General features: G+C 47.2%; 1 protein-coding gene across 2 annotated transcripts in view; it reads left to right on the top strand.

Moving 5' to 3' along the window:
* The window catches only part of COL17A1 (collagen type XVII alpha 1 chain), a 200,275-nt gene that overhangs the window by 47,856 nt on the left and 125,383 nt on the right, over positions 1 to 27,036 (top strand). For both annotated transcript variants that reach the window (XM_069611740.1, XM_069611739.1), the window contains exons 6-13: positions 5,439 to 5,486; positions 7,146 to 7,181; positions 12,052 to 12,099; positions 16,645 to 16,788; positions 18,399 to 18,554; positions 20,241 to 20,312; positions 20,912 to 20,986; positions 22,359 to 22,427. In XM_069611740.1, coding sequence (XP_069467841.1) covers positions 5,439 to 5,486; positions 7,146 to 7,181; positions 12,052 to 12,099; positions 16,645 to 16,788; positions 18,399 to 18,554; positions 20,241 to 20,312; positions 20,912 to 20,986; positions 22,359 to 22,427 — 648 coding nt within the window. The remainder of the gene's footprint in view (positions 1 to 5,438; positions 5,487 to 7,145; positions 7,182 to 12,051; positions 12,100 to 16,644; positions 16,789 to 18,398; positions 18,555 to 20,240; positions 20,313 to 20,911; positions 20,987 to 22,358; positions 22,428 to 27,036) is intronic.

Genomic DNA, 27,036 nt, shown 5'->3' with positions numbered 1-27,036 from the left:
GGTAGAGCTGCAGAAGGGCACATCACACTTGGAGCACGAGATGCGAAGCTAGGGGGAGAGCTGCAGAAGGGCACATCACACATCTGGAGCACGGAGATGCGAAGCTGGGGGAGAGCTGCAGAAGGGCACATCACACGTGGAGCACGGAGATGCGAAGCTAGGGGGAGAGCTGCAGAAGGGCACATCACACGTGGAGCACGGAGATGCGAAGCTAGGGGTAGAGCTGCAGAAGGGCACATCACACATCTGGAGCACGGAGATGCGCAACTAGAGGTAGAGCTGCAGAAGGGCACATCACACTTGGAGCACGGAGATGTGAAGCTAGGGGGAGAGCTGCAGAAGGGCACATCACACTTGAGGCATGGAGATGCGAAGCTTGGTGTAGAGCTGCAGACAGGCACATCACACTTGGAGCACAGAGATGTGCAGCTAGGGGTAGAGCTGCAGAATGGCACATCACACTTGGAGCACGGAGATGCGCAGCTAGGGGTAGAGCTGCAGAAGGGCACATCATACTTGGGGCATGGAGATGCGAAGCTTGGTGTAGAGCTGCAGACAGGCACATCACACTTGAAGCACAGAGATGCATAGCTAGGGGTAGAGCTGCAGAATGGCACATCACACTTGTGAAGCTAGGGGTAGAGCTGCAGAAGGGCACATCACACTTGCAACACAGAGATACGAAGTTAGGGGTAGAACTGCAGAAGGGCACATCACACTTGGAGCACGGAGTTGCGCAGCTAGAGGTAGAGCTGCAGAAAAGCACACACTTGGAGCACAGAGATGGAAAGCTAGGGGGAGAACTGCAGAAGGGCAGATCGCACTTGGAACACAGAGATGCGCAGCTAGAGGTAGAGCTGCAGAAGGGCACATCACACTTGGAGCACGGAGATGCGAAGCTAGGGGTAGAGCTGCAGAAGGGCACATCACACTTGGAGCACGGAGATGCGCAGCTAGAGGTAGAGCTGCAGAAGGGCATGTCACACTTGAAGCACGGAGATGCAAAGCTAGGGGTAGAGCTGCAGAAGGCGTCACACGTGGAGCACAGAGATGCGCAGATAGGGGGAGAGCTGCAGAATGGCACATCACACTTGTGAAGCTAGGGGTAGAGCTGCAGAAGGGCACATCACACTTGCAACACAGAGATGCAAAGCTAGGGGTAGAGCTGCAGAATGGTACATCACACTTGTGAAGCTAGGGGTAGAGCTGCAGAAGGGCACATCACACATCTGGAGCACGGAGATGCGCAGCTAGAGGTAGAGCTGCAGAAGCGCACATCACACATCTGAAGCAGGGAGATGCGCAGCTAGAGATAGAGCTGCAGAAGAGCACACACTTGGAGCACAGAGATGCAAAGCTAGGGGGAGAGCTGCAGAAGGGCAGATCACACTTGGAGCACGAGATGCGAAGCTAGGGGGAGAGCTGCAGAAGGGCACATCACACTTGGAGCACGGAGATGCGCAGCTAGGGGTAGAGCTGCAGAAGCGCACATCACACATCTGGAGCACAGAGATGCGCAGCTAGGGGTAGAGCTGCAGAAGGGCACATCACACTTGGAGCACGGAGATGCGAAGTTAGGGGTAGATCTGCAGGGCACATCACACTTGGAGCACGGAGATGCGCAGCTAGAGGTAGAGCTGCAGAAGCGCAGATCACACTTGGAGCACGGAGATGCAAAACTAGATTTAGAGCTGCAGACAGGCAAATCACAATTGGAGCACGGAGATGCGCAGCTAGGGGTAGAGCTGCAGAATGACACATCACACTTGGAGCACAGAGATGCAAAGCTAGGGGTAGAGCTGCAGAAGGGTAGATCACACTTGGAGCACAGAGATGCGAAGCTAGGGGTAGAGCTGCAGACGGGCAGGGGAGGGGAGATGTACAGGTATGGGGTAGGGTTTCAGTACTACAGAATGGCACACCACACCTGTGGGCATATGAAATCAGGGGTCCCCCGGCAGCACTGCACCGGGTTATCTCACACTAGGCAATGTGAAGGTAAAGGGTAGAGCTTGAGTTCTGCAGTGTGTCACTTGCCAAAGGTTCGGTATTTATGGGGGCTAATCTTGCACTGCTGCAGAGGGACACCACACTCTAAAAGAGGGGGTGTGAGGGAAAGGGACAGGGCTTGAGACCTGCAGTGTGTCACTTGCCAAAGGCTGGCTATATGTGGGGGGCTAATCTTGCACTGCTGCAGAGGGACACCGCTCTCTAGAAGAGGGGGTGTGAGGGACCGGGACAGTGCTTGAGACCTGCAGTGTGTCACTTGCCAAAGGCTGGCTATATGTGGGGGGCTAATCTTGCACTGCTGCAGAGGGACACCACACTCTAAAAGAGGGGGTGTGAGGGAAAGGGACAGGGCTTGAGACCTGCAGTGTGCCACTTGCCAAAGGCTGGCTACATGTGGGGGGAGGGGGCTAATCTTGCACTGCTGCAGAGGGACACCGCTCTCTAGAAGAGGGGGTGTGAGGGACCGGGACATTGCTTGAGACCTGCAGTGTGTCACTTGCCAAAGGCTGGCTACATGTGGGGGGAGGGGGCTAATCTTGCACTGCTGCAGAGGGACACCGCTCTCTAGAAGAGGGGGTGTGAGGGAAAGGGACAGAGCTTGAGACCTGCAGTGTGTCACTTGCCAAAGGCTGGCTATATGTGGGGGGGCTAATCACGCACTGCTGCTGAGGGACACTGCTCTCTAGAAGAGGGGTGTGAGGGAAAGTGACAGGGCTTGAGTTCTGCAGTGTGTCACTTGCCAAAGGCTGGCTATATGTGGGGGGAGGGGGCTAATCTTGCACTGCTGCAGAGGGACACCGCTCTCTAGAAGAGGGGGTGCGAGGGAAAGGGACAGGGCTTGAGTTCTGCAGTGTGTCACTTGCCAAAGGCTGGCTATATGTGGGGCGAGGGGGCTAATCTTGCACTGCTGCAGAGGGACACCGCTCTCTAGAAGAGGGGGTGCGAGGGAAAGGGACAGGGCTTGAGTTCTGCAGTGTGTCACTTGCCAAAGGCTGGCTATATGTGGGGGGAGGGGGCTAAACTTGCACTGCTGCAGAGGGACACCGCTCTCTAGAAGAGGGGGTGTGAGGGAAAGGGACAGGGCTTGAGTTCTGCAGTGTGTCACTTGCCAAAGGCTGGCTATATGTGGGGGGCTAATCTTGCACTGCTGCAGAGGGACACCGCTCTCTAGAAGAGGGGGTGTGAGGGAAAGGGACAGGGCTTGAGACCTGCAGTGTGTCACTTGCCAAAGGCTGGCTATATGTGGGGGGCTAATCTTGCACTGCTGCAGAGGGACACCGCTCTCTAGAAGAGGGGGTGTGAGGGAAAGGGACAGAGCTTGAGACCTGCAGTGTGTCACTTGCCAAAGGCTGGCTATATGTGGGGGGAGGGGGCTAATCTTGCACTGCTGCAGAGGGACACCGCTCTCTAGAAGAGGGGGTGCGAGGGAAAGGGACAGGGCTTGAGTTCTGCAGTGTGTCACTTGCCAAAGGCTGGCTATATGTGGGGGGAGGGGGCTAAACTTGCACTGCTGCAGAGGGACACCGCTCTCTAGAAGAGGGGGTGTGAGGGAAAGGGACAGGGCTTGAGTTCTGCAGTGTGTCACTTGCCAAAGGCTGGCTATATGTGGGGGGCGGGGGCTAATCTTGCACTGCTGCAGAGGGACACCGCTCTCTAGAAGAGGGGGTGTGAGGGAAAGGGACAGGGCTTGAGTTCTGCAGTGTGTCACTTGCCAAAGGCTGGCTATATGTGGCGGGAGGGGGCTAATCTTGCACTGCTGCAGAGGGACACCGCTCTCTAGAAGAGGGGTGCGAGGGAAAGGGACAGGGCTTGAGTTCTGCAGTGTGTCACTTGGACAGTGGGGATAAGAATGTGGCACAACTCTGAGTCACTTTCAAGACCATTATTTTTCTGCACGCCATGCCATTGGTGGAGTGAGAAACTGCGAGGTGCAATCCCTTCTGCGCAAGACCGCAAGCACCCCCAGACACTGCAGAAGAGGGGAGGGGATCGGTGGGGGGACATTGGCGAATGAGTGCTGACTCTGAAGTACTGCAGAGTTTCGCTTGAATCTAGGGCAGATAGAAATCCCGAGTTCATCCTGCACCACTGCAGTGGGTAACTTCACACCAGGAAGACTATGAATAGATTACACAAAAAAGGGTCGATTTTCTCACATTAGAGATGATATCAAGGTGTGGGGCCAGTGCTGCCAGGCTGCACTGGGCCCCTGCTCGGGAGCTGGCAAGCCAGGTGTATTATCCTAGAGGCCATACCCATCGCCCCATACTCACCCAGGCTTCATTGGCCACTCTAGTGGCATAGGTACCCAGATCATGCCTGCTCCTGGGGCAATGTAACACTCTGCAGCAGAACGAAAGGCACTCACTGCAGCAACATACCATGATAAATACCTGGCACCCTACATGGGCGTCCAGTGAATGCCGTGACCTCGTCAGAACTCAATACTAGTTTGATTTGATTTGCTTATTTATCAAGTGCTTACGACCTACAGGAGTCTCTAAACGCGAATAGAGATTAGGATGTAACAGTGCCCGCCTTGCTTCACTCGGGCCTGTAACTATGGGCCCCAGAGCATTGCCTGAAACTATGGGCCCCAGAGCATTGCCTGAAGCGGGAATAATTATGATTGGTTGTTTATAACACGCCTAATACCCGGAGGTTTCTCAGCGCGGACCCGGGGATCGAACTTGTGTTGCTCCGTGCCGCGCATTGTCCCTGAGCTATCCTCCTGCAGACATGCCCCCTCAGCTCAGGGCTTATTGCTTAAGTGGTTCGAGAAATGGGTGCGCCTGTATGGATTGTCTCTTGACCTGTAAACAGTCATTCAGTTGACTTCCCTTGAGAGTCCTTTGTTAAGTGTTATATGTCACCAAACGTGCACTCAAAATACATTTGGAGTAACCCAAAGTGGTAGTTAGTTGGGTGAGTGTTTATACGAGATAACCTGACACTCTAGCTCCTATCACGATACTTCCAGTGACACAGAGGGCATGGAAACGCAATGGCAGGATCAGGGAAGCCATCTCAGTGTGTCATGAATGGGATCAGGTTATGCTGCTCTTGCTTATGGACATCTGAACATGATCTACTATGTACACACACTGCCATGTACTGCTCCCAAGTGACGCAGACAGCTTAGTGTTTACAATAACAGCATGCAGGGCAGCACCTGCCCAGCCGGAGAACATCGGCCTACTGACAATTAAAATCCAGTCGGGGTTTCAAGATACCCACAGTGAATATGAACGAAATGGGTTGCACGGAATCTGAGTGGAGACGATCTGCATAGGTTTTGGTGACTGTGAAAACCAGGCTCGTTTTCGCTTTTCAGTGCCTCGGGAATGTCTGCCTTGTTAAATGTTAGGTTAAGCACGCGCGGGTACAGGACAGAGTACTTAACACATATCTTTTCTGTTCCTATACAGGAAGTTCAAGTGGGAACTCCTCCCCAGAGTACCCCAGAAAGGAATATGGTAAGTCCACCCGAAACAACAAGAAGGCATCGAAAGGCTGTTGTCTCTTTAAAGTGTCATGAAAAGGGGGCAATTGTTCAAGTGAATACACTCCATGAAACGTGTTGGCCCCAGTGCATGCTGGAGCCAAGCGTGGTCCTCAAGGTCAGATGTGTTGGCGCTTCATGCGCTTGTCCACAGTGGCCCGGCCCGGCTAACACTTCCAGACATATTACAGAATGGGCGGTCAAAATACTGAAGGCGGTAATGTGTCCTTGCAATAGCACTTGTGTTATGATATGATATGATATCATTGGTTATTTATAACACGCTTAATGCCCAGAGGTTTCTACGGCTGACCCAGGGATCGAACCTGTGTTGCTCTGTGTTGTTTTACTTCCAAGGCAAGCACGTTGCCCCTGAGCTATCCTCCCGAGAGTGCAGTAATCTCAACAAAGCGATTAATTTACTGGAGGGGGTATTATTTCTTTCATAAGGCCCTTGAAGCTTAGCGTTCATTTCAGTAATCACTCTAGGCAATGCTAGCCACAACTGGCTTCAGAAGAGAGACTGACTGGCCTATGAGAACATTTCAGTTTTCCTCGTCAGCCCCAAAAAAGTCTGTTAGAGTAAGGATAGAGTCCTGCTTGCCTGAATTGTGATCTGACTACCCTAACGCTTCTGGGCTTCTAGAGGGGCTAGCTTGTCATTGACTCACCCATTTCCAAACAGACCAGCCAACAGCTGCACGGGAGAGACCGTCTGTGTTATCCCTGTTGTCTTGATCGTCACCTGAATATTGCAGTAAAAGCTGTCAACTGCCCCAAAGTCACCTCACGAATGAGAGCGCTTCGACTTCTGTTTTGTATTGATATGCCTTGATTTGAAGTACACTGTTACATATTTAAACAAAAATATGGGCTACAGCATCTTGCCCCCATGGCCATTTTGTTTGCTTCATTGTAGAAGGAGCGGCCATTTTGTTATCAGCATCCATTTATATGACTGTTATTTTCCACTATATAAAGAGTATGTGCCTTATTGTCACTGAACTTGCATAATCAATGGCAGATGTATTCATTTAACCTATCTCATCAAGGACATTCGAAGGATGTGTATACTAGACCATTATCAAACCAAGTGTGAATAGTTAATATTGGGCCTCATTACGAGTGACCCGGTCCAGAAATAAAGGTGCCACTAAGAACACCAGAACCTTTATTTCTAGAATGGGTCACTCGGTAGCTCAGGCCCCGACCGGCAGGTTTTCCACTGAAGCTCCGGCACCGTCCTATGGGACTCCATGGGAATGGGAACTTACCGTACCACCGACGCCTGTGATGTCCCGGTAACACCGGGCTTTCAGGCAGTGGAAAGGCTAGTGCAAGGTTGCCGGTAACCCACCGGACCTCGTAATGAGGCCCAACGTGTTCATTGCAACGCTCAGGCTCTACTGTCTGAAGCAGTTCAGTCCAGGTGGTTTAGTCCAGGTCAGAAGTTTGCTTTCCTTTAAATATTAAAAGATAGAACCAGGAAACTTTCCAACTATACGCAATGGGACATTGAACCCTGTTGCACTGTGGACTTTCACCTCATGTCCTTGTTTGTATTCCTTTTCCTGTTCCCACTCTCTGCAATGACTTCCTGTTAAGGTTCACATTGTTTTGTTTCTCTTTCCAGCGTCTTCCAACACGAGGGGGAGGACCCACAGCAGAGGTGAGACGTCCTGTTGCTCTGTATTTCCTCCGCTGTATGCGTGTTGCTTCCCGCCACTTCTGTATGCGTGTTGCTTCCAGCTGTTGGGTGCCTAGGGGCTTTGCTTGCTGGGTATCCGGGGCAACAGTGGCTTTAGGGGGCATCTATGTGCAGATTCATTAGTCTTCAGTGGTTGACAACCGCCCCCACCAGTCTCATTACTGGAGACCACGCAACACTGCTACTCATTGGGCCCATTTGGGTGTTCAGAATAGAGTCGAGTTTGCAAATTAGGGAAGTGGGGGAAAGAAACGACAGGTGCAAGCACATGCTGCTGGCGTAAACTACCACTGCGTAAACTGCTACCGAGCACCATACACACAAAATGCAATCTAATTGGGTGTGAAGCCCCACACTGGTGGTGAGGGCCTTTGGGCTGAAGTACAGGTGCACCCTTAGAGAGGAGCGGCCACATTTGCCACTCTCTGGGAGTGTGCCCATGAGCCTGCAGTACTTGAGGGGGGGACCTGAGAGACCCAGCGAGGGACGAGGCCCACTCTGATGGCGCCCTAACTAGTGAGCTCCTCTCAAGCTCTCGGCAAGGGCGGCGTGGGCCTGCATAAAACCGGACTAAGAAGCTCTAGCCACACTGCCTAGAACTGTGCATGTGACCCTTGGGTCTAGATTTAGAAAGGGGCAGGGCCAGGGGTGTTGCTAGGTCTGGAAAAGATCAGGGGCTAAGCTAATGTCGGCACTGTCGGGACTCGGGGCTAGCTAGCATTTTGGTTGTAGTACCTGAGCTTCTATCCGGGGCTACAGCCAAAAGACACGGAGCTATAGCCCTCTCAGCCACCCCCCTAGCAACGCCTCTGGGCAGGGCCAATACCCCCAAAGGGTGCAGATCATGCGTGCACCCTGCCGTTAGTGAACCCTCAGGGGGTAGTGCAACAGGCGCATGTTATTCTCTCATAAAGCACTCACCAGGGAACGCTAGGTGCAAATTGAACACCACCCAGAGGTCAAAGTGGGAGGGAACTAAAGGGTACAACGTTCCCTTCGCAGGGAAATCTGTCATCATTCCCTTACTTCATGTGATGTGGAATAGTACCGTTCCAGGAGGTTCAAAAGGATACCTTTTGTATTTTTTTCTTTTTTTTACTTTTCCCCTGCTTGGGATTCGATCCTAGGCCCTGCCAGAAAACAATCCAGCATCACATCTCATTGGGCTATCTCACAGGATTAGCTTTGTTTATTTCAATAGATAGCCTATTCCCAAGCAGTCGGAAAGCCCAGCTCAGCAGTGATCTGCAAAGTGCTGCAGGCGCAGCAGTGTTCACAGGTAATGGGAGGGGGGTGGCCGTGGCTATAGTCCTGGGCATGTCCCTTAAGAGGTGCCAGTGGTGGGTGATTTTAAAGGGAGGCTGCGTAAAACTGCATGCTATGGGGCACAAGGACACACACACTAATGGTGGTCATGTAAATGGATATTCTATCACAGTGTTTTCTCCAGTCTTGCTAAAGCTATTGTGAAACACAGCATTGTGGGGTGAAGTGGAGGCAAGCAAGGACCCAGGTAGGGGTGTGAATTGGGGGTGTGGTGAGGGTGGGAGTAGAAAAGGGGGCGGGCAGGGGGAACATCGTTCCACTACATTTACACTTCGACCACTGACGACACCCCGTGGGTGACAGGCATTCTGCTCCTCTACCTAGACTTTCTTTGCCTTGGTGCATGTTCTATAATGAGAGTGCACATCAGGGTAACTTGTGTATGTTCATTTGCATAGGGCACACATAGGAATGCGCAAAAAGCAACGATCAGGCCCACGCACTCCATATAACAGAAGGGGCTTGGGTGGCCATCTGTAATTTCAGTGTCTCCTGTGCTGAAAATGGCTTGCGATGCCATTGTCTGGACCCATACAGGTTTCATAAGGTCCCAAGGTGGTATCAAAAATGATGTGGTCTATATGAGTGGGACCCTCATTCCTCATACTCCTAGTTCAGCTTGGCAGTGCCCAGTTACTTTGCTCGGGTCCTACAGAGTGCTAGGGGTCTTCTCTGTGTGCCCATACCTCTGGAACGTAGTGTCCAAAAATCATTGTACGATCGGTGGCAGCACCCATGCAACCATGGCAGCCCGTTTCTTAAGGCCTCCTACTACTCGAAATCCAGTCAGTGCTCTCATTATCTGTACTTCAGTACCTGTCTGGTAAAGCTGAGAACATGCAACTGGAACAGTTCTGAATTTCCAAGCAGCATCTTTGCAAGGATGTTCTTTTCTAGCAGTGTTTCCACTTTAACTCAGTCACTTGAGGGACTGAGATATTGGAGAATAAATGAATATGCATAATCCATCGCCTCCGTGTCTTTAATAGAATCTTGCCATTCTACAACGTTAGTATGGAAAATCAGTATTATATACATTGTATATGCAGTCATTTTAATCCAGGTCCAAGTTTTGAAACTACTCGAAAAAGGAAAGCCTAAAGTAGTTGGCTACATAAACATTAAAAAGAAGGGCCTCCAGTGGAAGAAAAGTCTGCAGTGTGAGCGCCACCTTGTGGTCCCAAGGAGCCACTGCAGTCTTGCAGGCCACAATGACCAGTTTCAGTCAGTCAACAGCATGGCGTACTGCAGATGCCTGTGGTGGGCAGGTGCTATGTCCATTTATTGAGCCCTGGTAGTCCACAGGTCTTTTGCTTGACCTCCATCTGCTTCTACTCTCAAGTTGATCGACATCTTCTAAATCCAATGAGAAGTTGTACATCAGCCGCCCCCTGGTGGTCAATCCATGCAACTGCTAGACTGTTCTTAAATCCCATCACTGAAACCCCCCTTTCTGTGTCACCCTCCTCCATTTACCTTTTCCAACCCCTTCTCGAAACTCTGCAACCCCCCTGGGCCCCAGTTACTCCTCATCCCTGTACGCACAACACCCTGTTTGTTTGAAAACACCATACCTCACTGTCCCTACTCTGCGCTACCACTCTCACTGTTCGCTTATTGTCAGGGGGATCCCCACTGAACACCCCTTTTCATACCCAACCTCCTCACCCAGGTCTGCCCCCCTGCCTAGGTGTTCCACGAATCCTTTGCACAGCTGCCCCCGGCCATCTCACCTTGCTTCTTTGGGTCCCTGCTCATCAATAGCTGGGCAGTTAGGTTCACCAGCCCCTTTTACTTTCCCGCTCCAGCTGTAAACGCGCCGACCCTACACACAGGCAGGCACATTTTAGTTCCGGTAGGAATACAAATCAGCGCATATACTCTCTGGCTCTTCTACCCCTCAGACATTGCTCTGCCGAAGGACCAGCGAGGTTCAAAATGCATTGGCCACCACTGTCTGCCCTTCAAGTGCTGGAGAAGAGGGAGGCACATTAAACACGTTCTGTGATAGTATATTGTGTGTCATATATCGTATGTGTTCTATTAATTACTATCGGGGTGCAGTCGGTACTGGAGTCATTGCCTCCCGTCTGGTCGATTTAGTATGTTTCCACATTGTGCAGTGTGGTTTCTGACCTGCACCAAATACCAATCGTGACATTTTGATTGAACTTTATACCCCATGCATGCCAACTCCTCCCCATATCCTTGCAAGTGTACCGTCAAAAGTCTATCCTTATAATTAGTACCCAGTGAGCGGGTGGATTTGGCCAGCCAATGAGGTGGATCTGAACGGGGGCTTTACCAGATGGTAAAGCCCTCTCTCCGAGCCTTCGTGGAACTGGTGGGTTCCATCTTTCCCTACCAATCAGTGTTCCCCTTCGTACAACGTGCCAGGGTACTAATAACAATATTACCCTCGCAAGGGAGCGTTACTGGGGCAGGTAATGCCCCTGGCTATGGTTAAAGCCCTCACTTGGCTTGGGCTTCTAACTGGCCCCCTGATCAGGTAATGTTGCTTTATTGTATCCCTATGTTTGTGCACTGATGGTGTGTCCACTCTGTTGCTTCATAGCTAGGCTTGTGACACATAAAACCCAGCACATACACACAATGAGCACACAACGAGTCCATGCCATAAAACCATTATTTTCAATGCTGTTGGCAATTAAGGCTGCCGCTGGCATTTCTGTTATTTGGGGGGCGGCTGGTTGCAGGTGGTTCACCTCACACTCCCCTTTTCCCACTGCCTCCTACTTCCTCTGTAACTCTCCCCTCCCACTTGCATTGGCGACGAGCGGCAATCTCGCAAGTTGCGTTTTCGCCCTTCGGCATTTAGATGTCGGTCTTTTGACTGAACACCTCCCACCTCTTGGACCTGCCAAATGGATGCCTGTTGCCACCATTATCTTCACCCCCTTTCCCAGTTTCTTCTTCCAATCTCATGTTAAATATAAGGCACCAGAAATAGGTGGTCAGGTTTCCCACGGCCTCCCAAAGATGGCTGCCGATTTGATAACCTTCCCTCTTTCCCATCTGCCTTTACACAACCATACAGTGGCTCCCCGTCCCACTTTCCTCTTTGCTTCCATTGGCTGTCATAGGCCTGGAGTGGCGAGTCCAAGTTGTGACATATATTGCGTTTAGCTCCAGTGTGCCCTGGCGGCGTTACTTCGGTCATCTCGTGGATACAATAACCAATGGAGGGTGTCGTTGGTGTAAAATAGGGCGCCATTCGGAAGGTGGTCTCAGAATAGCAGGCCTCCCGCCACTCCGATCGGTGGCCCGAAGCTAGCCTTTCACTGCATTGTTCCCACTGCCACTCATGTGGGCGTCTAGAGCTTGGGCCAGGCATGTTCAAGGCAGGGGTGATATCAATATGAGGTTCATCCGATACAGAACAAAGGGCCACCACATACCTGCTTCCAGGCCTGAGCTCTGCCTCCATTACTCAACACGCGGCTTCTACCCGTGAATTAATCAGTCTCTCCATTGTCTTTTCCAGAGAGCGAGATCCGTGTCCGGCTGCAGAGCGCCTCTCCTTCGGGCAGATGTAAGTGTCGCTACTGTTCATCCATAACATAAACTGTATTCCTTGTGTTCGTTGTTTATGGGCTGCCCCTCCTTAAAGCCACTTCTAAAATGTTGAACTGTTTGCACAGGGCTCAGTACCAGCACATTGAGTGCCAGTGTTGGATATGGTTGCCAAAAAAATTTGACCTACTGCCGATTTGACCGAATTTTGAGCCCCATCAATTTCCGCCCATCTCAACCTATTCCCTTACCCCACATCTATTTTATACCATTTGACCTTTGATCTAACAAATTCGACCAAAAAAATGTGGTTAAATCGGAGTAGGTCAAATTGGCATTAGGTCAAATTGGACAATACCCCAGTGGCAGCCGCAAAGATACAGCCAATAGGAGTTCCAGAAAGGGGATGTCAAACCGTCAATATTTGCATGTATACAATATAACAATTTTGAAATTCCTGTAAAAAGGTCAAACAGATTAGAGTGAATTCTCCCATTTTTTTATATGCCTGTGAACTCTCTCAGATAATGTGACCAATTCATAACCAGAAACAGCTTTGCAGCATTCAGCTGTAAATTGCACAGCTGTTTTTTGGTGCTTTAACCTTTGTGACGGAATTGGGAAGGAAGATGCTTCTAAAACAATAGGTGTAGTAGAAAGAGGGCTTCGGAACAAAATGGCTGTTAAACCTTTAAACTGCAGAATATTAAAGTTTTAAATGGATAGTTACTGTGGTGTGCCTTCGGTGTACAATGTTTCAATCAAAGGCTCATTAGTTCTGAAAATGCAGGTGATTTAACATTGATAAACATGTATGTATTTATTTATTTATTGGTGTTTTATAAAGTGCCAACTGTTAACTGGCTTTATAGCACTTCCAAGGCAAAGAGGAGTATGTGATCTTTCACAGGCTTTGGAAACATTTCGATCAGTTAAGTGCAAGGGAGGGAGTCCTGGGAGAAGTGCCAAACATTTGTATCAACAAAGTGCTGTGGGAACACGGAGAAACGCATGGAACATAGAAGACGGAGCAATCAGTGGAATAAAAAGCGAAGGGGAACAGGGATATGTGGACGATGCATGTGCACCACACGAGGCTGAGGACATGTAGCAGAGGAGAGAGAATGCATCAGGAAAGGCCCAAGGTGGGCATCGGAAGACGAGAAATGGATGAAGAGGGTCTCCGGGGAGGTAGAGCAAGACTGCCCGAGAAGGAAGGGAAATAGGAAAGACTGGGAAAGGACAACAGGGATGAAGGGAATCCAGACAAGCTTAGGAAAGGCCTCTGGGAGCGTGAAGCAAGAATATCAGATGGCACAAAGGAATCTGGTGGAACTGTACGATCGGACTGAAAAAAAAGGTCCGACCGTAGAAAAAGTCCGAAAAATGCTACCAACAAAGGTTCGAACACCAAAAGTTCGAACTTTTGGTGGTAGCATTGTAGGTAAGTATAAAAAAAAACTGCAGGGATTGCAGGGGTGTCCGCGCAACACCGCGCTCACTGTGTGGTATAGTGAGCGGGGGACCCCTGCAGCTACTGGAAAAAAAAGAAGAAAAAGACCCTGCAGCGTCAGTTCCCTATCACAGAAGTGAAAGGGAACAGGCGCTGCAGGGACACAGCGTGAAGAGAAGGTAAGTAGGGTTTGTTTATGTTGGGGAAATGGGTGGGGGTGTGCTGAGGGTGTGAGTGGGGGGTGTATTGTGGGTGTGTTGTGGGTGTTGGTATGGGTATGTATGGGTATTGAACGTATGTTCGCATGGGAAATGTACGAACCTTTTGTGGTTCGTACATTTCACATGCAAACTTTCTCTCCGCGGGAAAATCAGCCGCGGTCAGATCACGTAGATCCAATCTGGCTAGCTGTGTTCAAAAGAAAACAGAATATGAGATCAGTCAGAAGGCATTGAGGATGTTCCGGAGAACCCGAAGGAGGATCACCTTGGCACCCTAAAGGATGATGAAAGTAATCGATGAAGGGAGGAATTCAGGATAGGCTGAGGAAACATAACAGAAGAACAGAATGGTGAGCAGAATTGGACACAGATATAGAGATCTCAAGGAGGAACTGCGCTTGAAGAATAGCTACAGCATCATGGGAAGAGGCAGTGGAATGACATCAGACGGTGAGGAGGAAGAGAATTGGGGTAGGGCGAATAGGGGGGCCAAGAATGCCTCATCTGGACCATCAGCAGAGTGAAAAAGTGCATATGCGCATCAAGAAAAGACAGTATTCATATATTAATAATGCTATGTGTGCATATACGTCTCCATGCCACTTTCAAGTGCTGAAACAATGACTCCTATGCAAGACTCTTATCAACTCACATTACTCAACTTGGTCAACCACTGAAGGGTGTAAGGATGAGTCCACTCTGCCAGGGTTTGCACTTGAGAAGTGCAGCCAGGGCCCATGACTGAGACAAGCACTTAACCTGTAAGCTATCCACCTGGCACAGAAAAGGAAGAATATTGAAATAGTTGAAGATATAGGGCCTCATTACGAGTATGGAGGCTGCCTCCATTACGGGTTCCAGTATCGGGTTCCTCCAATGAGGATTTACCGGGCTATTCCAACCTTGGAGGACCCGGTAAGTCCTCATTGGAAAAACCCATCCCCATTCGAGCCCCCATAGGGCTCAATGGGAATGGGGAGGGAGCTAATAACGGGCCCGTTATTTGCTCCCTGGTCCCCTCGCTGGACCCGCTAAGGACGCCTGGATTTGCCAGGCTCCTTACCGGGTCCCACAAGGGACCCTCGTAATAGGGCATCCCGTAATGAAGGGTGCCAGTCCCGTACCAGCACCCTTCATTACGGGAGCACCATGGCCGTAATGAGGCCCATAGTATTCCTTTAATCATTGGAGGGACCAGCGTGAAGATACAGCTGTCCTTTCATCACTGAGCAGTCATTGGAGAGGCCTAGATCAAGATGCCTTTCCTTTCATTATTGGGCAGTCATTGGAGAGGCCAAGGTCAAGAGATGTCCTTCCTTTCCTTATTGGGCGGTCATTTGAGAGTCCAAGGTCCAGATACAGCTTTCCTTATTGGGAGGTCATTTGAGAGTCCAAGGTCAAGATATGGCTTTCCTTTCAGTATTGGGTAGTAACTGGAGTGGAGAAATAGAATTCCTTTAATCACTGGGCGGTCGATGGAGAGGTAAAGGACCAACCGCAAGGGGACAAAGAGGCCAGATCTCCAATGAGTGTGACACTTGAAAGTGAACTGAAAAGTCTGCTAATTACATTGATCACTAGCAGCAACCCGCCCCCCACACCACCCCTAGAAACACAGGCAATGCCCTTGCCCATTGAGGCCTAAAGTGCATACCATGCCCCACAACAGCGACCGCTTCCTGGCAGAGCTTTCCGCCATGCTAGTCCCAGGGTGCAGCTGTACAGGCAAGCCGCCTTCCCAGGTGACCGAAGATGTCATGCCTGCATCATTTCTAGCCAGTAGCCGAGTCATGGGTCTACCTTATCAGCGTTGGACTTCACCAGAGCGCATGGATCAGAATCAACGAGTTCGGCGAAAAATATTATGAGGAGATCTGAAAATAACGATTCAGAGAGGTTCCCCATTGGCACAGTGCATATTCTTGGCTAGACCAATTAAAGCCTAAGCCTGGACAGTGCTATGCTACGCATTATACGGATTAGAAGAGGGTTAATCTGCTGAGTCTAGAAGCCACTGGGCCTATTAAGGAGTTATAGGGAAAGTATGCTCCTCTTTAAGAAGTGAAGCGCAGAGGGAATTCACACTGGGCCATTTGATTGAAAGTCTTGACATTAAAACGTACGCTTGCTACTTCTAACTTTCTAGGAAAAAACAGACTGGGCAATGACTGTCACATGACATCCCCAACTTCTTGAACAACCAAGAAATGCTAAAATACAGCTGAAAAGTTACATCTTCCATAATTCACTCCTCAATGAATTATTTAATACAGTATTTCAAGTCAATTACAGCTGTTTCAAATCATCACTAAAAATGTTATTTAAGTTTGAATCTGAGTCATGTGCTTTGCCTCCCACACGGAATTTGACTACATTCAAGAGGATGCAGTTCGAAGTGTAGTTTTCTTTCTGTCTTATGAACCCTATAAAGCAGGGTTGTGCAGCTCCAGGCCTTGAGCGCCGGAATCCTGACAGGTTTTCAGGAAGCCCCTCATTAATATGCATCTGAAATTTGCATACAATGATTCTAAATGTATGCATGTTTAATCTCATGAATATTAATGAGACGTATCCTGAAAACCCGTCAGGATTCCGGCCCTCTTTGCCTGGAGGTGCACAACCCTGCTCTAAAGCATGCAAGGAAGTTATATAGATGAATGAAGTTGAAAATAATAAAGTGAAAAGTTTACTGTGCAGTAGGGCATCCTGCCTCATTCATGAATGATGGGCTGCTCCCTCCCTAGTGATACTAAGAATGAAAGCTGGTGTATTTATTGAGGTCATCATATATTATGTGCTGCAAAGCAGATAACTAAGGATTGCCTAGCACAGCAGACATGTTTAAGGCGGTAATCACACACTCTAACGTGCAATTTTCTTTCTCTCCCAGGGACCGAACTCGACGATGTGAAACGTTTGGTGAAGGGCCACAGGTCTTCCAGCATCAGCCCAACTCGATCCCCGTCGAACACGCTTCCCATCCCCAAAAAGGCAGCCGTGGAAACCAAGACAGTGACTGAGAGCTCCCACTCAGGTACCAATGGCCTCCTGCCCTGCTAGTCCGGCCAATACTTGGGCGTTAACACGCTATCCGGCAATTGTTTGAAATATTGGAGGAAATATTAAGGGGTGGTCTGAACCATTTCTAGGAGTGAGGCCCTAGCCATAAACATAGCAGAGCCATTTTGTTTGGTAAGCCCTGAGGGGGCCATTTTAGGTAATATCATTGATTGATAATGTCTCTATCGTGGACTGGTCGAAGGAGGAAATTACTGTTTTGTCCAAATGGTGAATTTAAACAGGATGTCAAACATTTATAACATGAGTTGAAAAGCACCTTGATATTTCAGTGGTTCAGGTGATTGTATAAGGCCAGAAGACACCTTCTTTAAAGACATAGGGCCTCATTATAAGTTTTCTGGTCCGGGAACTACGGTACTAGTAAGAAAGACCGGCAAACTACGAGTTCTGCTCGCGGGTGCCATTGCTGTCTGACCTGGCGACCGTACCGGCACCCGCAAGCAGAGCATGTCGGAGCATGTCGGATACACCGGCACCGTTGATAACAGTGCCAGTGGCTCCGGCTTCCCCATTCCCATTGAGCCCTGCCCTGGGGAAGAATTTTTTCTGGCGCCCAGGAATGGGCAAATACTGGGTCCGGCAAGTCCATCATTTTAAAGTAATTTATGTTAATAGAAAAGAAAATGTGTAAAGGATTGTGCTCCTTTTACGTGGAGGAGTAGTAACGTAAAAGCAACAGCTTCCTCTAGCAGTGACATTGTTGAAATACACATTTTGTTCGCTTGGAAGATTAACTTGAAGTCTTATTGTTGTATGCGTAAGGCAACAGCTCCCTCTAGCAGTGATAACAGGTGAAGTGGGCAGGACGGCTTTGGACAAACATACATCTGGCCTTTTATTATATAGTATGATAGTGTGCTTTGTGCGCACACACACACACTTAAAACAGTGGTCTTGGTTGTCCACAATGCATGAATATATTCATTCTGATTGGGAGGAGTAAGCTCTGTCCCAGGGACCTACTGGCCAGCACTTACCAGAGCACTAATTACCACCCATCTACGATGGGTGTGAGATGGGGCAATTTTCAAGTAAACATGCTTCTTACTTTTTAAGGGCCCATCCCCCATAACGTGCAGTGTGCGCTACCAGACACGACACAGTCTTTTCTCATTGTTTAGCACCACTTTTTGTGAACAGAATAATAATCATTGCATACCCAAATTATTTGAGGATTTCATGATATCAATAGTTTTTGCAAAGGTAATCTTTCCTTAGTAAATGTCCATGGATACTCCCAGTATTACAACTGCAAATCTATCCGTGCCGCGCCTGATGCCAATTTCATAATGTAAGACACTGCGTGCAAACATTGTGATGGCACCTGAACATGGGAACACAGAATATAAACACAATGCTGCTCTTTAAAGTGTACATCCAGTCTACATTCCTTATTTGGTAATAAACTACAGAGGCAATACTGTTTACATATACTTGAATGCACTGTTTTTTGTGCGGAACAATGTGGTGTCTTGAGTTTATTAATCTATAGAACCTACCTCCTACCACGCTCTTTATCATGGATTGTGAATTTCCTCTTAACCATGTTATTATATGATTCAGTCTCAGGAACGTACGATACAACCATACTTGACGCTGCCCTCCCATCGTACATGTGGACGTCCACCCTGCCGGCTGGAGCATCCATGAGCACCTACCACAACAACATGGTCCAGGGGTCATCGATGATGAATGCTAACGCCCAGTCAACAGGATCAGGTACATTTCAGACTCTGGCATGAGGCCCCTCATTAACAAGCCAGCATCCAGACATCCTTGTGAGGTAACCCATTGGGTCTTCACCACCAATTTTTTATTTTATTATTTAACCTGCTAAATTACAATGATAATCAATTCAAGTGAAAAGGAGGTAGATGGGGGGGAAGTGGACTGGGTGATTCCCATCTGGGCCCGAGGCCACATTCCAGACCATGACCACGGAACGAGGAGGACGAGGGAAAGAAGGGGACTAGGGAAGGTGGTCACAGTCATCCACAGCTAAGCCTAGAGGCAGCATTCCAGTTTCTGTGAAGCTAGAGGCACAGAATCGGGGGGAAAGAAGTGATTAGGCAAGGAGGTCAGGGACATTCGTAGAGAAGCCCCAAGTCTGCTTTGATCTGAGTTCATAGCATACATGAATTCAGAACCTTGTCTTGGCATCTCTCAGATTAAGCCTCCCATTAACCAGCGGTGTCATATAGTGATATTGCACACCAATAGTGTCCTAAGGACTCCTTATGCTTTGTGACTACCAAGAGATAACTTCCATATGTCCTTTTATCGTCAATGATAGAATATTACATCTCACGTGTGTGAAGACTGGTTATTGGTTGATGATAGTATGTTCTTCCTTGAACGGTTTGGTTGAGGCTACGCTTACGTTCTTGCCTTCAGCCGAAATGGGTACGGTTTCCAAGGGGGGGGCTTTATACAACACGCGTCAACCGTGGAGTCACCAAAGTAGAAATACGAAATCAGTGAAGTTCAGGAAATTGGCAGGAGGAGGGTCTTGACATAACTCCAGCAGAAGCTATAAGAATGGCAGCTTGTGGACTCCAATGCGGACGAATGATGGAGGTGTCTTCAGTGTAGGTGGCCAAATGGGGCCACGAGAATTGATGTGATGATGTCTTCACAGGAGTGAAAATGTTATTACATAGAGTATCCCATGATTGGCCACACAGAAGCTTCAGGTTTTAGCTGGAAGCTGAACAGTATAGCATCTCCCTAGACATGATTTGCATTAAGATGCATTTTAAATGCATTGCTTACCTAAATTGTCTCTACATCTACAAGAAATATAAATTGTGTGCAAAAATAATGTGCTCCCCCTGAAGAATGTCTCAAAATACCATACTGGGTATAGTATCCTCAGCCAGTGATCCAAAAACCACAGCTAAGAGGAACACTGCAGTGCCCAGGGCTGGCATGGACTGAACGCAACCATCAGCTTGCGGATGTTTAGCAGTGCAGGTAGTAGTGAAGACTATTTCTTGTTGATCTCCTTTGGTTTGTGAGAGGTACTGGTAGCATCAGGACTACAACTCTAACCAGGCCTAGCCAGCATAATCAATAGTGAGGGCTCATGGGAGTAGTAGTCCATTATTGCAATATACTTTACAAACGATGTCAGAGGTAAACAGAATTACTTAATGGAAATTACAACCTTTAAATTATTATCCAAACCAAAAAAAAAAAGAAAAACGTCAGAGCCCCATTTACAATTGACATTTCCTTGCGCTGTGATATGTATTTGTGCTCCAGGGCCATAGGGGAAATACCTGGTGTGTATTTTTCATTCCATTCCATTTGTTACAGTGCTATAATTTACTGAGGTATGTGTACAAGTAAGTCAATGTGTATGTGTGTTTCTGTTCACCATTTAATTTTCTTTTCCTTCTGCAGTGTTTGGCCTCCCCAATAATCTGGCTCCCAGTAGCCCCACCTTCGGCACTGGCCTCAACACCTCCTCATCCGGTAAGTCCCTGCACCTGGTAATTACAACAGGTTTCTGCTCCAGTATTTGTACTTGGGTTATAGGAGAGAGAAAAGCCAGATTTAGGAATTCCTGATGCCTTTGTGAGCCTCTGTCAGTTGGGTTCGTCATAAACCATCTTTCTGAAGTTTACACCGATATTGTGGCTTAAGCGCTTAACTGGCTGTCCTGTAGGACCTACAGAATTAGTTATGGCTCCTAGGCAGCATGGCGGCCTAGCTCGGCTAGAACGCTTAGCAAGGGATCCACCGGACACAGTGGTAGGTCACCCGTCAAACTCTAACTCAATAGTCCTGTTTGGGATAAGCTCTGCAAGGGTGTGCTTGCCATTCCCAATTTACGTCAAGAGATTGCCAAACTCTTCAAAATGTATCCAAGTGAGGTTAGCAGCAAGAAAGTTCCCAACTTGGGGAGGAATCGAGGGGCATTCTATTTAAAATGATTAATCTACGCATGACATACTTTGATGGTACTGGAGATAAACTGTAAAGTTGTTTGTTTGATGTTTGGTCAAATCCTTTTTGGAATTACAACAAATTTCCAAATTTGGTATTTTCTCTGATGATGCTTTTCTGTGCAGTATTTGGAGTTCAGAACAACCTCGCCTCGGGCTATGTCCCACTTAGCAGCGGTACAGCAACGGCGACCTCCACAGGTGAGTGTATGTCCTTCATGAACCCCTTAATTCATGAGTACCAATTTCGGTTGGGTGATATTGTATGTAAATATGTGCTCTGTAAAGCGCTTTGGATTAAGGCGCTGTATAAATAACACATCATTATCATTATCATTAATATGACCGGCTTCACTGTCAATTTTGAACTCACCCTTGTCACTCAATGGCTAACATAAGGCTCTGTACATGGGCTCGCGGACTGCAGGCATCTCCTCCAGGAGCAGTGAGCGTTCAGAGTTCCAAACATAGCATGTACTTTATCAGTGTTTTAGGGTGACAGAGGTACTGAGTTATTACCCCCGGGGTTGTATTACATCGCCTATATAGAATAACGCGCTGCAACGACAGCTTTTGTCGCCACCATTTATGTATGGGTTCTTGTGTCCCAGCCATAGAAGTCCCAGTGGTATTCATTGTGGAGTTTAATGACTAGCATTGCAATCATTTAATGTCCAATTGCCAGCTCGGATCGCACATTAGGGAAGCCATGACCCCTCCTATTTCAGAGTTTGGGGATTAGTAGTGAGTACTCTGATACTCAATTCTCTCTGACGCAATAATATACTATTTTGCCCCACAGGCCTCCATTGGACTCAAAATAATATTAAAGCTCCATGTCTGATTGGCCCGCACAGAGAACGGGCATCTTATGATATGTAGGAGCGTTTGTAAATTGTGGATTTTGAAATTGTGTATTTTGTGAATTTAAGAAAAAGTGACATGACAAGACGTCAAATGGATTTCCTTAGTGTACAGTGATGATGGGGAAATGCAAGAGGGGTTTCACTCTAATACTCTCGGCTAAGGAAAGCTGAGACAAGTTTAAAGAAACATCAGCTTTCTTCTATCTTAAAGTCCCCAACTTGTCACCTACACTAGTTCTAGACTCAACTTGGTAAGGTATAGGTATGGCATAAAATGTATAGAGCGCGCGCTCTAAGGCCTGAAAGCATCTAGGCGCTAAACCAGCAAGCACTTTGGGGGTCTGTTAGGAGACAACCAGACTTAAAAGAGAGGGGCTTGGAGATGATCCACAGTGCCTTGGAGACAAGCTGGAAGACTTGATCCAGGTGACGGGACGCTTTTGGGTTCAGGTCTAAGTTTCATTTGATAAGAATACAGCACATCTGCACCGCGTCATTGTCGGAATCAGAGAATGTTTCTAGAGTTAGATGAGAAATGCAGAAGCTTGGCCCTCTGAATTCACTACTCCTGGTTCCGGCAGCACACGAGGGCCATCCGGGGACTGGCCCGCTGGGTGCCGCTACTGCTTCTCAAATGCGGGCCAGAAAGTAAAGGCATATTTCTTTGTACTGTGCAATCACCCGCTAACTCATTGTCTCTGTTGCAGTGTATGGGGTGCAGAAAAACGTCCCCCAGAGCGCTGGTACCATGAGCAGTGCCGTGTCTACCTCAGCTGGTAAGTCCCTTGTCACAAATGCAAGTTCATGAATGTCCCCCTTCTTCCTAGGGGGTTGGAGGGTATCGCTGCATTGCTATAGGGTGATTTACTGCCTTTGGAAACCTCTTCCAACAAGCTCCCTCTCAGCAGGAGGCATTCATACAAGGTGTTGTACACTATGGCGCTCGTTCATCAGCAGCTGGTTTTCAATGAGTTTTTTGCTGAAAATCTTTGACCACAAAAACGAATCTAAAAATATTGGGGTGGTGGGTATGGTCATATAAGCGATAGGGTCTAAGGAATAGGGAATAGATAATAGGGGAGGGGGTGCTTGGGGGAACCCACCAAATATAAAAAAATATAGATTACTTTTTTCCACCAAACATTTTCTGCATAAACTCATCGGAAAAAGAAAAACACAGACGTATGAACATAGAACCGTATTTTACAATCGACATGCATTGCATGATTTCAGAGAATTCAAGGCATAGGCAAATCATGTTAGAAGAGACCTTTGGATGATTGTGTACAAGATCCTAATGTACATTGAACACATGTAGTCACTGCTCTCTCTCTCTATATATATATATATATTCAATGAAAAAACGTTGTTAAAAGGGACGTTATGGTTAAGTTGCGCTACTAAAAACCTATCAAATTCAGTAGAAAAACTTTGTTAAAGGGACATTATGGTTCAAAGTAAAACCGAAAACCCCCTGAAATTCGGCAGTTATAGTAAGATAAGCAACCATAACTCGCGCCACCGTGCACTGCTAACACTAACACCCAAGACATCAAAGATGACATCACAAATGTCCGCGGACATTTCGAAAATCTGAGCGTGGTGAATGTAAATTTAAATAGTATGCCCCATTTCCCCTTTGAGGTTGGCTCTGAAAAGAGACGTTTTTGGGGGGTTTTTTTGCAGATGCTTGACAGACACCTGTTATTTTGTATTTTTCTTTTTTTACTTTTTCTTACTTTACTCCTAAAATCTTCACATAACCTTCTCCAAAGCAACCCTTGCATTCCAAAACAGAATGGCATTTCCCATAAAAGATAAGGAAATGCCATCTTCTTTAAAATAAACAGCATTACTGGAATCAATATTCTCATTATTACAGAAGAACATACCAGCTCTAAGCATGAAGGCACACATGCCTCGGTTGATTACACACCTAGCATTGTTTTGCTGAGGAAACAAAACGGAACTATTGTCCCATATTGCCCTAGGTACTAATCCAGAAAAAATTACTTTGCCATTTGGAAGGATGTTCATTACTGCTTGAACCAAGTGCTCCAAATCTGCCAACAAAGTAGGGGCACTGACATAGCCCAAATGGAAAGCACCATAGTGCAAAACTACCACATGGGGACTGTTGATCCTGCCCATATCTTCACAAACTTGTACAATTCCCTGTACGTTGCAATCAGGCACAGTGCTCCACACCGCCTCCACTCCTTTAACATCAAAATTCTTTGCAACATGCCTGCATTGAGCATACCGTTGTAAACTATATGCACAAACATATCTCCAAGCACCAACACCCTGACTTTCTCCACTTCTGCCATCTTCACTACACACAGTCTCTTTGAACACAAACCCACAACCTCAACATCTGATTGGCTGATCCCTACAGTCTTCTTTCCATGCTGGATTTGCTGGAAAACCCCAGATGTAGCACGCCCTGTCCGCAGACCGCATAACTCTTAGACAGCCCTTCTACCATTTCCACTTCATTCTCTGTGCCATTCCCTCATTGGATACAGCTAAGCAGGCACACAATACAGAGAACGTCCTCAGAACACCCCCATTTTGTTTATTTTCGAACATTTCAGGACACCGCGAGTGTTCTTAGAACACATTCAACTTGCCAGCAAACAATACGGACAACGTCCTCAGAACACCCCCATTTTCTTTATGTACGAACATTTCAGGACACCGCGAGTGTTCTTAGAACACTTTCAGCTTGACAACGAACAATACAGACAACGTCTTCAGGACACACCCTGCGAACATTCCAGGACCCCACGAGTCTTCTTAGAACACTTTCAACTTGACACCGAATCCATTCTGTTTATTTACGAACATTTCAGAACAGCCGTGTTGTCCGCAGAAAAATCGAACACAACAAAAGTGTCTAGCACATAAAAAAAACAGAACATTGAACCTATCTCATACTCCCCCACCCTCCCCAAACACTCTTACACACCAACACACTCCACTAAATACAATTTTTAATCCAAGTTTCACCACGCTGTCCGCGGTCGTCCGCGAATGCAAGATGGCGGGCGCCACAGAAAATCTGACGCGCTTCACGCACCACGCTGTCCAATCAGCAAACACATTGCATGTCCGCAGACATCACGCAAGCCGCTCGGCCAATCAGGGCACTGTCCGCGGAGCGAACCGGAAAGTCCGTCCGCAGAGCGAACGGAGATATCACTAATTTTTTTGCCTTACATTTTGGTCATTTTAAAAAAACTACTGGACGGATTTACACCAAATTTGCAAAAGCACGCTTTCGGGACCAAGCTCCCGCTCCTGCTGCAATTTGGTGTAAATCCATCCAGCGGTTTGGGCTGTAGGCGTGCGCAAAGTTTTTTCCCATTATGTCTATGGGAAAAAACAAAAGTTTTGGGACCCCCCCTATAACTTTGCCCCCCCTGGACCAAACCTCTCCAAACTTTGCAGAGTGGGCCATATACTTTTTTTGCAAAGTTTGGTGAGGATTCGTCCAGAGGGAGCGAAGTTATAAGCCACCCAAAAAATGCTCTTCCTATGGAGACACCAACTTAACCATAACTACATGGATGCTACCGCGTCCATGTAATATGTACTCACTGCGCTCTCTCTCTCTCTCTCTATAGATAATCATATATATATATATATATGATTATCTATAGAGAGAGAGAGAGAGAGCGCAGTGAGTACATATTACATGGACGTATACATATATATATATGTAGTCACTGCTCTCTCTCTCTCTATATATATATATATATATATATATATATATATATATATGTAGTCACTGCTCTCTCTCTCTATATATATGTAGTCACTGCTCTCTCTATGTGTATATATATATATATATATATATATATATATATATATATATATATCATAATTTTTCTTGCACCAAACATTGGCGCAAACTCGAGCCGCACTCCCGGGATGCTGTGAGTAATTGCAGAGTAAATCAAAACGTTCGTAACAAAAGCCAGCTGCACCGTCGCTCAGTTTAAAAAATCTTCTTTATTTCCATACAAAATTTAAAAGTTCCATGTGGAAACCTCCAGCCCAGCAACACAAAGGAAAACCTCAGAGATGACGCGTTTCGCTACGGCTTGTAGCTTGTTCACATGAATTCAGTTTTCCAAGACACAGTATTTAAACCCTCCCCCTACAGTTTGACCTTCAAAATAAAGGTAGGACTAAAATTAATTCAGTGCCCTCTGCCTATTCAAGCTGTCCGCCATTTTTAAATAGGTTCAGTTACTCAATATAACATGGAGACTGGGTGTTAAAATCAATCAATATCGCATCATTATTATATGTGCACATGTTCTTTTTATAAAAAAAACCCAGTTTCAACAAATGGCAATTAGAATCTAAATTCGTATATTTATGAATTTGATTGCATCTGAAGGTTTCTTAGAACACATCTAATTCTCCAGCCCAAACAGTGGTTTGTGAATATCTTCCATTAATGGGGTGTGGAACCAATGCCGTATCCCTTCGGATCTATGACTTATGGTACATAATTCATCCCTTCAACGGGTACGGTTACCGCAGAACTGTAATACGATGCATAATGCATACAATCTCATTTTTACCGCGGCATACCATTACTATTATCTGCCACAGATTGTTATATACACCTTTTGTTAGAGTGACTGGTGCTAACAAGAAAATAATGAAAACACCCAATCATGAACATCTCCCTCATCTAAGGCAGGCAGGCATGCTAATTTAATATGGCTCTATAAGGGGGTAGGATAACCTGAGTCTAAACATAATTAAAAACAATGACGCCAGTGGAACCCATCTGGCGGAAAAAACCCTCTTTCATAGGGGGAATTCTAAGGGAAGGCTTAACAATCTTCAGTGCATAGTCATTTTACTGATTTTCCAGGAGGGGGATAATATAACATCCCAGTGATTTATTCGCCCAAGAAAGTATAAAGTTCCTCATCGATATTATGTCCCAATGGGAACTTGCTCTCGAAATCAATGATGACTCTCGTTTCTCGTTGTCTGAGCAGTTTCTCTCTATCTCCTCCCCTTGGTCCAATCTTCACTTGTTGTAACCCCATAAACGAAAAGTCACTTAATTTTCCTTCATGTTTCTCCCAGAAATGTTTGGCAATAGGGTATGAATAGTCTTGATTTTTGATGGCTCTTATATGTTGCTGTATGCGAATCTTAAGTTTGCACTTGGTACTGCCTATGTACCACTTATTACAAGTGCATTTGAGTGCATACACTATGTACTCTGAGTCACAGGTTATTCTGTCCACAATGGAGATAGTTCTCTTGAGTATGGGGTGTAGAAATGTGCTGCACTCCTCCGCATATTCACAAATCTTACACTTTCTACATTTGTAGAAGCCATCCTTCCTA

The sequence above is a fragment of the Ambystoma mexicanum genome, chromosome 8 (assembly GCF_040938575.1).
Source record: "Ambystoma mexicanum isolate Mex_15411 chromosome 8, UKY_AmexF1_1, whole genome shotgun sequence".
Lineage (NCBI taxonomy): Eukaryota > Metazoa > Chordata > Amphibia > Caudata > Ambystomatidae > Ambystoma > Ambystoma mexicanum.
The sequence above is the reverse complement of the archived record's forward strand: the minus strand, read 5'-3'. Positions and strand labels throughout refer to the sequence as shown.